A 13,231-nucleotide genomic window follows, 5' to 3' on the forward strand; every position below is an offset into this window, starting at 1 on the left:
TACCTTCATATCTTCTCTCACTACGTCCATAAATCTTCTCTTTGGTCTTCCTCCAGACCTCTTGCCTGGCAGCTCCAATTCCAGCATCCGTCTACCAATATATTCACTATCCCTCCTCTGTACATGACCAAACCATCTCAGTCTGGCTTCTCTGACCTTCTCTCCAAAACATCTAACATGTGCTGTTCCTCTGATAGACTCATTCCTGATCCTCTCCATCCTGGTCACTCCCAAAGAGAACCTCAACATCTTCATCTCTGCAACCTCTAGTTCTGCCTGCTGTCTTTTTGTCATTGTAACAGTTTCTAGTCCAAACATCATCGCTGGTCTCACCACTGTCTTGTACACCTTTTCTTTTATTCTGGCCGATAGTCTTTGATCACATAGAACCCCTGACACTTTGTACCTTTTTTTTTTTTTTTTTTTTTTTTTTTACTGTTTTTACCAATTCTCCTAATTTTCAATTCAAGTGTTTATATTTTTCTGGATTTTTTTTTTTTCTTTTTACTGTTTTTCCAAGTCCTCCTTATTTTTGGTTCATGTTTAAATTTTTTTCAAACTTTTTTTCTTGATTTTTACTGTTTTTTTTTTCCCCCAAATATTTGTTTAATATTTGCAGATTCCTTTTATTTTCTTCAAAAAAAAAAACATTTCCAGATATTTCTCTTTTAATTTTTTTTCTAGATTATTTAAAAATTTCTTTTATATTTGCAGATTTTTTCCCCCTATTTCCCCAGATCTTCTCCATAGGTTCCTGCCTCCTCTTCTCCCTCTTCCTCCTGACGTCCTGCATTATCTCCATTGTCACTCTCTCCCGCTTTGAGATCACCGGGCCGGCGACCCGAGTATATTATGGGATGCAGTTCAGTCCTTGTCGCCCCGGCGACGTCCTCTCCGAAACCTCCCATTACCCGATCGATGGCGGGGGGGTTTAATGCAGTAGAGAACAGTTATGTGGACCCGGGTCGTACCACCTGCCGGGTCGTACCACCTGTAAGAGCGGGGGACGCCACAAAAAAAAAAAACGGTTGCTCGCCGCCTGAGGCTCCGCCCCCTTATTTACTTAAAAAACCAGCACTCCCACAAAAAGACACATCTAAGTTGTCCAAGTGCCTGACGAACCCCCCCATCCAACCCCCCCGCACCCCCGCTGTGTTGGTTTAGTCCAAACAATGTGGGGAGTGAAACACACACATTCCAACAAACACACACACACACACACAGACATATATTGTGTAACTGTAGCTCATTAGAACTGCGACACAACAAGACACACCGGTGGAATGCAAATAACACACACACACACACACACACACACACACACATGCATACGTGCGCGCACACACAGCAAACAGATGGTGAAGTGGGAAGTCGGGGGATTAAAAAAAGACAATGCAGAGAATTTAAGTAAAATTAAGGAGATGGAGATAAGTGTAAAGGAGGAGGTGTGTGTGTGTGTGTGTGTGTGTGAGACCAGACTGACTGCGTCCATTCATCTTGTGTGAATAATTCATGTAATCTCCCCACTTAGGATTTTGGCGGCGGACTCTTGACACGAAGACGAGAGGTTTAATGCCCGCCGGTCCTCCCGGTTAATTCTGGCGCGTCACGTCGCCCGGGTTTTCCTCCAATGTGCACACACACACACACCACACACACACACACACACACCAGCTCTGTGGAGCATGCACGCGAATCTGCGCTTCCGTCCTCCATAACTAGCAAACTAGCTAACTGCGTTGTTTTGCACAACCCCCCCCCCCCGGCGTCCTCCAATCAGCGCCATGCTAAGCTAAGCTAATCTTTTGCCATGACATAGCTGTCGGGTGTGTGTGTGTGTGTGTGTGCACGTACAGGACGCTCGATCTGAGCACAGGTATCAGGAGATTAAACTCCGCCCCCTTACCTCCCCCACCCACTTCCACTTCCTCTTAGCCTTAGCGTCTGCAAGCTAAGGATGTCAACACTGTGCCATAATGACTTCCTGTTTATTCTCGTCCAGTAATAATAGTAATAATAATAATAATAATAATAAAGACGATGATGATAATGATAATGATGATGATGATGATGATGATGATTATTATTATTATAACAATAAACACAAAGACTTGAGTGTTTTCCAAATATTTCAAAAAGAAGAAAAATAAAACTATCAAAGAGCCGTGGATCAGTTAAAGGAAAAGCCTTGAAATTGTGATGAAACATGGAAAAAATTGAATTTCCCAAAACAATGCTGAAAATTTTTTGGCATTTTTTCAGGAAATTTGGAAAATAAATAATCACAGTAGCCGTCATGTGGGTTTTCATAGAGGACCACGTGTAACGGTAATAGTACAAATGTAACTAAATGTAACCTAATGTAAAATGAATGTAACCACTCCTTAATGTTAAATAACTGAATTTACTGATCATACAAATGAATTTGCATAGATGTAGAAAAATTATGTTTACTAATTGCTCTCTTCCAAAGCTGCAGTGTTTTTGGATGCGGCCTTCTTGAACACATTCTGCTACCATCTTATTTTGGCTATTAATTCTTGGACGAGTTTTTTTTTTTTATTTCTGGAAGGCAAACTTTGCCATACTTTAGGATATGGCATCAAAACACACACAAAAAAAGACAACTTTTTCTCCTTGAAGCACAAACATGTATTAGCCTTCCATCTGCAGCAACTTTTCTCTTTCTGGACATTTAGGGATTATTTGTATTTCTCAGTTCCACTTGTTGAAAATGACATTAACTGCTTCGTAAGTAACATGATCGGCATGAATTGTGGGAAATGTAGTTTCTGGTCTATGCAAGCGTTTGACTTATTTAGTTTAAGACAATCAGACCTCGTCCACCAGTCTCTCTTAGCACTAGCGGTTAGCACTAGCAGTTAGCGCTTAGCCTTCCTTCCTCTTCCTCTTTAGCCTCATTTTTAAGCCGTACTTCTGCTGTTTCACAACTTTAAGTTTTTTTTCACTGTAAGTCGTCAGTCTTCTGTGTAGTTCTGTGTATTTCTGTGTGTTTTGGGGTATTATTGTGTATAATTGTGTGTAACGGTAGTACATGGTATAGAGAAGAATATACCGTGCAAAGTAATTTAAACTTGCTTCGTTTATAGTACTTTTCTTGAAAACCTCCCCACTGTCTCTCTCTCTCTCTCTCTCACACACACACACACACACACACACACACACACACACTCACATACATTCCCCATCCCGTTGTTATGTTCCTCTCCATCTTCTTCCCGGTGATGTTCTCCTCTGCCGTCAGGTTCTGCAGGTAAGCCGCCGTTTGTTCTCAAAGTGTATCGCTCTGAAATAGGTCAAAGAGGAACGTGCATGCACACACACACACACACACACACACACACACACACACACACACACACACATCTTCTCTGCCGCTACCCTATTATTCCACCCCAGAGTTCCACATCAGGCACCCCTGAATTCTCGAGCCTCTCCCACACACACGAAAGCACACACACACACACACACACACACACACACACACACACACACACATACACACACCTCTGATGGTTGTTAGTTTGGTGACACTCACGCTCTCCCGGTGCACTCCCGGGAAGTAAAGCGCCGCCGATGTTTCCCGGATGGATTTAATGATCTCTTTCCTTTGCTAGCAGCTAAGCTAACACCCTGGATAACCCTGGATTTCCGCTGACTCCGCCCCCTGACCTGACCCCGCCCCCTGTGTGTCTCCCAGGATGGTGGAGTACTCGCTTGACCTGCAGAACATCAACTTCACCGCCATCAGGACGGTGCGGGTGCTGCGGCCGCTCAAAGCCATCAACAGGGTGCCGAGTAAGTAAACATCCATCTCTTCTGCAAGCTAACGCCAGAGCTAGTTAGCTTAGCGCTCCGTCAAATGATTGGTCAACTAGCACCAACCGTGATTGACTGTGGATATTTTCCGTCAAAAACACGTCAGCACATTAAGCGAATCCGCTCTGCTGTGACTGGACGGCTGGTTTCGCCCTTTCAGCCAATGGCGGCACAGAGCGAGAGTGGCCCGTACCATCAACAGACTCCCTAAAGGGATGAAAATAAAATAAGAAAAAACAACAGCAAAGGTAATCTGGATTAACCAGTGGTGGAACAACTCGGCAGCAATCCCACTGCCTTTCGGGGCAGAGAAGTATGTTAGACTGGTGCAGGACATGTATGCTCGCTGTGAGACAGTGGTGAGGTGTACTGTAGGGGTAAGAGAGAAGTTTAAGATGGACGACCGAGGGAGAGATGATGGAGGGGGGTTGGATGAGGAGGCCATTAGAATGATGGATGGAGCTGTGGAGATGGGTAGACGGGGGGGGGGGGGGCACTTTCATCCAGTCATTTATAGGTGTAGATATTTCAGACCCCCCTATTTGCTTCCGACTTGGTTCGATCCGACTCCCCCGAAGCTGGGGCTTCTTCTGATGAAAGCTTGTCATGAAACAAGATAATAAAAATATAAATGTTCCCAGATTTTATTCCGAAACTGCATATTTTACCCCGTGCATCTCCGTTGCCATGGTGACCGCCAAGTCTGCAGGAAAATATGACTTAACTCATGTGAAAATACTACTTCAAACTACTGCAGGAGCTTGTATTTTACCACTCAGTATTACTGCTGTGCTCCTGGTTGTGTGTTAGCCCCGCTCCCATCGGCCAATCAAAATCGCTTTATTAAGCAAATGGATCGGAAAAGGTCAGTTTATTAAAAAGAAAAAAGAAAAAGAAAAAACCCTCCTCTATCCCTCCATTCCTATCAGTCAGATGAATAAAGAAGTAATTCTCCCCTTTATTACAAGCAATTTAGCCGTGGGCGCCTCCATCCAACACACACACACACACACACACACACACACACACACACGCATGCTTATTAACTACATTACCCACAACCCCCCTGGGTTAGCGGTGCATTAGCGGCCGAGCTAACCGCCGTCTCTTCCTAACTTCCTTCCTTTCCTTTTCAAATGCTATTTTTATTCCCTTGATTTATTTATTTTTATGAAGTGAAATTTTGTGTTTCTTTTTTGTTATTATAACATGTTAATAATATACAGAATTAAAAAGAAAAAAAAAATGGGATCATGGATGTCGCTTCTGCTGGCTGCAAGTAGAAATATAAAAAGATTTAAACATTTAAAAAAAGAAAAAAGGTTAAAATCGCAGGATCTGGAAAAAAAAAACGGAATAAACAATAAAGTTGTTAAACCTAATAAATAATAAGTTTGAAGTAGAGAAAAGTGAAATTCAGAAAATTATTCATCTTTAATTTAATTCTAAAAAAGATCAGGTCCAATTTATTTTTGAATATTGTCTTTTTTAAGTCTATTCTTTTATCGTTGTTGATCATTGTTCATTTATTTATTTTAGCAAAGTTTAACCTTCAAGGCGGTTAAACGCTGCTGCTTAATGAGACAGAACGAGTTTATAATGGAATGCAATTGATTTTTAATTGAATGTAATTGATTCATATTTAAATGTAATTGATTTATAATTGATTGGAAAAGGGAGCCCTTTTGTTTTCTTTGCAAACGAATCCGTTCGGGCGGCTCCTTCGCGCCCCTTCAGGCGTGAACGCCTGAGAGCGTGCGTGTGTGAGTGTGTGTGTGTGTGTGTGTGTGTGTGTGTGTGTGTGCATCATTGTGCTGAATGGGCTGTTGGATCAAAATTAGCGTGTTGAAGAGGGACTGATGGTGTCGTTACAAACGTCAGGTCAAGACCAAGATGGATGTCCGGCCTCCTGGTCTCCATGGCAACGATTTACACTTTACTTTTCTTTGCGTCAAGGCAATCTTTGTAGAACCCAAATATGGTTTATTACACAGTAACTATGTTACTGCGGCGTAACTGATGGTCGATTACACTGTAATATTACTGTTATTACACTGCAACTGACGTTAATTACATTGAAACTATACTGTTATTACAGTCAACTGATAGTTTATTACACTGTAATAATACTGTTATTAAACTGTGATAATACTGTTATTACACTAACTGATTGTTTATTACTCTGTATCTGTTACTACAGCGTAACTGATTTTTTTTTTACACTGTAACAATACCGTTATTACAGTTTAACTGACACTTATTAAACTGTAACTATACTCTTATTACACTGTAACTGACATATATCACACTGTAATTATACTGTTACTACAGCGTAAATGATGGTTTATTACACTGTAGTAATACTGTTATTGCACTGTTTCTGTTTACATTACTATACTGTGTAACTAATGCTTTATTACACTGTAATCAGACTGTTTTTAACACTAACTGTTTATTACAGTAACTATACTGTTATTACAGTGTAACTGACTGTTTATTACACCGTAACTATACTGTCACTACTATAGTGTTTATTACAGTGTAATTATGCTAGTTACAGGAGTGTAACCATATTGTTATCACAGTGTAGTTACAATACTTTTACAATAGTAAAACTATTTTACTATTTTATTATTTTGCTATTTACTATTTTACTATTTTACAATAGCTTTATCAGTAACTTTACTGTTTATTACACTGTAACTGCACTGTTATCACAGTTTAGCTATACTGCTCTACAGTGTAAATAGACAGGTAAGTACAATGGAACTATATTTATTACACTGTTATTACTAGCGCCAACGGCTAACCGCTAAGTGTCTCGTGTCCAGGAAATGAATAAAGTGTTCATTTATCGCCGCTTATCTTTTCCCAGGCATGCGTATCCTGGTGAACCTTCTCCTGGACACCCTCCCCATGCTGGGCAACGTGCTCCTCCTGTGCTTCTTCGTCTTCTTCATCTTCGGCATCATCGGCGTGCAGCTGTGGGCCGGCCTGCTGCGGAACCGCTGCTACCCTGAGGAGAACTTCACGCTGTGAGTGGCTTCCGCCGCCAATCGCGGCTGGCGTTCTGGGCCGGGAGGCGGGGCTTAGCCGGGAAGTCCTTGTTGACGTTGCCCGGGGGGGACGGAGGATGGCGATGACGTCATTGCCGGGTTTTTTGGTTCTGTCATCGATGTAGTAGGACGTCTCGATTTTGATTGACAGCCGCCCCGTCCGGGTTAAGCCCCGCCCCCCGCTGTGATTGGCTCCAGCGTCCGGCGCAGGATTAGAGGTGCAGATGGATGGATGAGGACATGGGTGGATGTGGACAAAAAAAATTTATTTTATTGATCGTCATACGGGAATTTTAGGAAGGTGGAGGTAGTACTATAAGTACTATACCAGCGTAATAAGCACAGTTGTGTAATAACGTGCTTATTACACTGTAATAAAGTAGTCTACCATGAGCACAGTTGTGTCATAATGTGCTATAGCAGTGTAATTAGCACCTCTGTGTAATAACTGTGCTTATTACACGGTAATAAAGTACTATACTAGTGTAATAAGCACCTCTGTGTAATAACTGTGCTTATTACACTTTAACAATTACTATAGCAGTGTAATAAAGTACTCTACTAATAAACACAGTTGTGGAATAACTGTGCTTACTACACTGTAATAAAGTACTATACCAGTGTAATCAAATACTCTACTAATAAGCACAGTTTTGTAATAACTGTGCTTATTATACTGTAATAAAGTACTATACCAGTGTAATAAGCACAGTTGTGTAATAACATGCTTATTACACTGTAATAGTGCAGTAACGGTGACACTCTGCGCAGCACGACGGGCATCAGCCTCCCGCGGCCGTACTACATGGCCGACGAGGACGACGAGCGGCCCTTCATCTGCTCGCTGCCGGTGGACAACGGCATCATGTCGTGCGCCGACGTGCCGGCGCGGCGAGAGGGCGGCCGCCGCTGCTGCCTGGACAAGGAGGACGTGCTGCGGCGCCGGGCGCTGGGCCTCGGACCCGAGCCGGACGCCGACGGCGGCGGCGGCGCGGCGGGGCTGTGCGTGGACTGGAACCGCTACTACACCCGCTGCCACACGGGACTCACCAACCCGCACAAGGGCGCCATCAACTTCGACAACATCGCCTACGCCTGGATCGTCATCTTCCAGGTGCGGACGCCACTTTTCATTCCTTCTTCTGACCTTCAAGGTTCTCAAACACTTTTGTAAACGGTCATAGACACATGAAAACAACCCCTTTTGCTATCACTTTTGAAAAATAATTATATTGTGGCAAATGTTACATTTAAAGGGAACTCATAGTTTCATTTCAACTGCATCCCGCTACAGGAATAACATGTAATAAGAGGAATAACATGTAAAAACAGTAATAACTTACAATTACAATAATTACAATGTTATTGCTGTAATTGCATGTTTTTCCTGTTGTTACATGTTATTACTGTTATTATAACATTGTAATAACATGTAATAACAGGAATGGCATGTAATAACACGTAATTACAGTAATAACATGCAATAAGAGGAATAACGGGAATAATGCATAGTAACAATAACAACGTTGTAATACCAGTAATAGCATGTAATAACAGTAATAGCATGTAATAACAGTGATAAGAGTCAATAATACATAAAAATAGTAATTACACGTAAAAACAGGAATAGCATGTAACAATATGTCATAACAGGGATAACACATAATAACACGAATTACATGTGATAGCAGGAATAACACATAATAACATTAATACCATGACATAACATTGTAGTAACAGTAATTACATGTAATAACAGTAATAAAATTGTAATGCCAGTGATCAAATGTAATAACACGTATAGATAGTAATAACATGTAAAAACAGGAATAGCATGTTATATGTAAAAACAGGAATAACACATAATAACATGTAATGACATTGTAATAACAGTAATTACATGTAATAACAGTAATAACATGGTAATAACTAGTAATAACACCATAATAAATAAAAATCCTGCCAACCTGTTTTGGTGCAATATACTGACCACCAGTCGCCATGACAACGGGCGAAGGGTCGTCCGAGGTGGCGGCGCGAAGTCCGGGTGATTGACGAGCGTCTGCGCTTGCGTGTTCCCTCAGGTGATCACCTTGGAGGGCTGGGTGGAGATCATGTACTACGTCATGGACGCCCACTCCTTCTACAACTTCATCTACTTCATCCTGCTCATCATCGTGAGTTTTCTTCTTTTTTTATAATTTTATTTTATTTTATTTTTTTTTTTGTGGCGTGCTGACGGGAGTGGCGTATCCCGTAGCAACAGGCCAGTTGAGGTTCTGATGTAAGAGCGTTTGATGAGGTTGCCTTTTCTGCAGAGCTGTCATTGAAAAAAAAAAAAACAGTGTCACCCCTTGTGCACACACTACACGCACACACACACACACACACACACACACACACACACACACCTGGAGCTTCCCTGAAGAATGTTCCTTATTGTTCTGAAGAAGTACTTTAGAAGTCAACTTCTTTGGCATGTGTGCATGTGTGTGTGTGTGTGTGTGTGTGTGTGTGTGTGTGTGTGTGTGTGTGTGCACTGGTGTTATCGCGCCGGAGCCCGATGCTCGCCGCTTGTCTCCCTTACCCTGACGGATGGTGTGTGTGAAAGTGTTATCATAATGTACAATGACTGCCAGCTAGTGTGTGTATGTGTGCGTGTGTGTGTGTGTGTGTGTGTGTGTGTGTGTGTGTTATCTTCTTTATTGCACTTTTAATTGCCTGGCTTCGAATTCTCCCACAATCCCCGGCTCCTGTCTTCCCTCCTTCCTCAGCCCCTTGTTTTCCTCCTCTTCCCGACACTTATCTGTCCCTTTTCTTGTCATCCCTTCTTTCTTCACGCAACTTTTTAATTCATTATCACACACACACACACAAATACACACACATACACACCACTGGCACGTGTGTGCATGCACTCACACACATGCACTTGGAAGAATGCATGCACAGACAGATAGACATACTCATCATACGCACATGCATGCAGCACACACACACACACACACGCACACACACACACACATAGACACTTATATGCACATGTACACATGTACAGTCATACAAACAAATCCACACACACATCAGCATGCACATACACGTATATGCATGCACACACACACAAATTTGCACACACACATACACACATTTGCATTCATACGCTCACTTTAGCACATATATGCAACCACGCACACACGTATATGAACATATGCATGCACACACACATGTATATCCATGCACGGTAACACACACACACACACATCTTACACAGAAGTATACACACACACACACACACACACACACACACATACATTTATGCACATATACGCATGCACACACACACATCATACACACAAATAAGCCCTCACACACACAAATTTGGACACACATTTGCATTCATACACACAGTCAAGCACATATATGCACGCACAAACACACGTATGTACATATATGCACGCAACACGCAAACTCACACATGGGCATTTTTTGCGCTTTCACACATACACATGTGCACATATATGCATGCACACACATCATACACGCGAATATACATGAACGCAGGCGCGAGCACACGTATACACAAATTTGCACACACACTCACTCACACACACACACACACACACACACAGACACACACACACACACACACACACACACACACACACACACACACACACACTCAAATGCACATATATGCATGGACACACCCATACATGCCAGCACAAACACATACATATATAAGCGCTAACACACACACATATGCACATATATGCATGCTCACACACATCATACACACAAATAAAGACACACAGGTGACCACACATACACAAATTTGCAGACACAAACACACCTTTAAATTCATATGCACAATCAAGCACATATATGCACGTGCACACACACACACACACACACACACACACACACTCACATACATATACATGTACGCAACACACAAACTCGCACATGCGCATATATGCGTGCGCAAACACACATATGTACATATATGCACACACACACACACACACACACACATATGCAAAAATATACATGCACACACACCTGCAAGCGAACACACACATTTGCATTCGTACGCACTCTTAAGCACATAAATGCATGCACACACACACACACACACACACGTGCACTGGACAATGTAATTCACTGTCAAAAACATTCACTTAAAATGGATCAATGAAGTCAATCAATCAATCGATCGGCCAATTTAGTTCCGCCCCGAGGGGGGTCGCCGAGCCGATTGGTCGCAGGACATGTCACATGATCTCGTCGTCCATCTTTGTAGTCTTTTACTTGCCACGCTAGAAAGATTTTTTTTTAAAATAATTACAATTTTAGATGTATTATATGTCACATTCAGAGAGGTGAGTCGTCTGCATGCATTCTGATAAAGTCGACACATTTCTAACCTTTTCTTTGCAATTATTATCAAGTTCATGACATAAAATTATTATTTATACATTATAGGGTTGTTGATTAGCAATAGAACCGCCAATGAAAAGTAAAGACATGATAATAAATGGTAATAACCTGATGATTAACGATAAAAAGCCGATCGTGGTTTTTGCGAAAGATGCCGACCGAGGATCGCCATGACGACAGGCAAGACGTGGCGGATTAACACAATCAGGGAATAATCCTGGCGGAACCTTTTTGTTTTTATAATCCCTTTATTAGGTGGCGGCGTGTCACCTTATCCGGACCAATCGGTCATTCCCGTGCAGTAAACCTTAATAAATCCCAGATCCGGAGCCGGATTTGATATAAAAATCCGATTTCTCGCCTGCATCCACGTCTCATTCGCTCCGACGCTCGGGATCGATGTCAGTTCGGGGTGCAAATTGCACTATGGATCCTCATTTCGATCCCGCTTATTAGCCTGATTAGCTATCGATTCCCGGGGAATTATTTGGCGCCGGGGGGGGGATTTTAAAACCAACTACACTGCTCAAAAAAATAAACTTAAAAAACACATCCTAGATCTAAATGAATGAAATATTCTTATGAAATACTTTGCTCTTTACACAGTTGAATGTGCTGACAACAAAATCACACAAAAATGATCCATGGAAATCAATTGTATCAACCCATGGAGGTCTGGATTAGGAATCACACTCCAAATTAAAGCGTAAAAACAAACTCCAGGCTGATCCAACTTTGATGTAATGTCCTTAAAACAAGTCAAAATGAATCTGTGTTGCTTCCTGAGTGGACACTATGATTTCACACAAGTGGGATTGACTTGGAGTTACATTGTGTTGTTCAAGTGTTTATTTTTTTGAGCAGTATATATTTTTTTGCGCCGTAGGTGGGCTCCTTCTTCATGATCAACCTGTGCCTGGTGGTGATCGCCACCCAGTTCTCCGAGACCAAGCAGCGGGAGCACCAGCTGATGCAGGAGCAGCGAGCGCGATGCTCGTCTTCCTCCACGCTGGCGTCCGAGCCGGGCGACTGCTACGAGGAGCTCTTCCAGCTCATCTGCCACATGATCCGGAAGGCCCGCCGGCAGACGGTCGCCATCTTTAACAGCGTGCGCGGGAAGCCGCGGGGATTCCGCGGCGCCGGGCGAGGGCGCGGCGGCGAAAGCCGGGAGAGGAAGGCCAACGGGAGGGGAGGCCGCGGAAGGAGGGCGGCGGCGAATCACGGTAGCTATTTGAAGGGTCGCTTCGGTGGATTCTTCTGCGTCAGCATCTCAGAGTTGCTGCTTTTCGGTGTCTGCAGGCCCGTCGTGTTCGCACCGCAACAAACCCGACGCCTGCCCGCAGTGCGCCGCCGCCCTGCCGCTTGCGGATGGCGTCCGCGGACAGGAGGCGGCGGAGGGCGGCGCCGGAGGCTCGGACAAGGACGGCAAGGAGGACGGCGGCTCGTGTAGCCCCGAGCGGCGCTGCGGGAGGCTGTGGTACAAGATGAGGATGAAGCTGTGGGGCATCGTGGAGAGCAAGTACTTCAACCGCGGCATCATGATCGCCATCCTGATCAACACCATCAGCATGGGCATCGAGCACCACGAGCAGGTACGGCTAGGTGGCGGCGTTAGCATCTGGGCAGGTATAGGTAGCTGGCGGCGTCAGCAATACGAGCAGGTACTGCTAGTTGGGGGCATTAGAAACAAAGCAGGTACAGCTAGGGGATACCGTTAGCACTTTGAGCAACAGGTATGGCAAGGCGGGGCTATTAGCGCCACAAACAGGTACACCTAGGTGGGGCTGTTACCAGCCAAAGCAGGTGTGGCTAGGTGGCACCATTAGCACCTCAAGCAGGTACGGTACTACCGGGTGACACAGTTAGTATCATGAGGAGGTACTGCTAGGTTGCGCCAT

The 13,231-nt window shown here is 43.5% G+C and overlaps 1 protein-coding gene across 1 annotated transcript in view; it reads left to right on the forward strand.

Annotated features, from left to right (window-relative positions):
- The window catches only part of LOC147228197 (voltage-dependent T-type calcium channel subunit alpha-1I-like), a 50,601-nt gene that overhangs the window by 3,580 nt on the left and 33,790 nt on the right, over window positions 1-13,231 (forward strand). The window contains exons 3-8 of the mRNA XM_086156451.1: window positions 3,722-3,819; window positions 6,716-6,875; window positions 7,668-8,010; window positions 8,981-9,073; window positions 12,220-12,556; window positions 12,633-12,925. Coding sequence (XP_086012577.1) covers window positions 3,722-3,819; window positions 6,716-6,875; window positions 7,668-8,010; window positions 8,981-9,073; window positions 12,220-12,556; window positions 12,633-12,925 — 1,324 coding nt within the window. The remainder of the gene's footprint in view (window positions 1-3,721; window positions 3,820-6,715; window positions 6,876-7,667; window positions 8,011-8,980; window positions 9,074-12,219; window positions 12,557-12,632; window positions 12,926-13,231) is intronic.

This window comes from Fistularia commersonii, chromosome 12 (assembly GCF_037954325.1).
Source record: "Fistularia commersonii isolate RoL2024-O1a breed Wild chromosome 12, RoL_Fcom_v1.0, whole genome shotgun sequence".
NCBI lineage: Eukaryota > Metazoa > Chordata > Actinopteri > Syngnathiformes > Fistulariidae > Fistularia > Fistularia commersonii.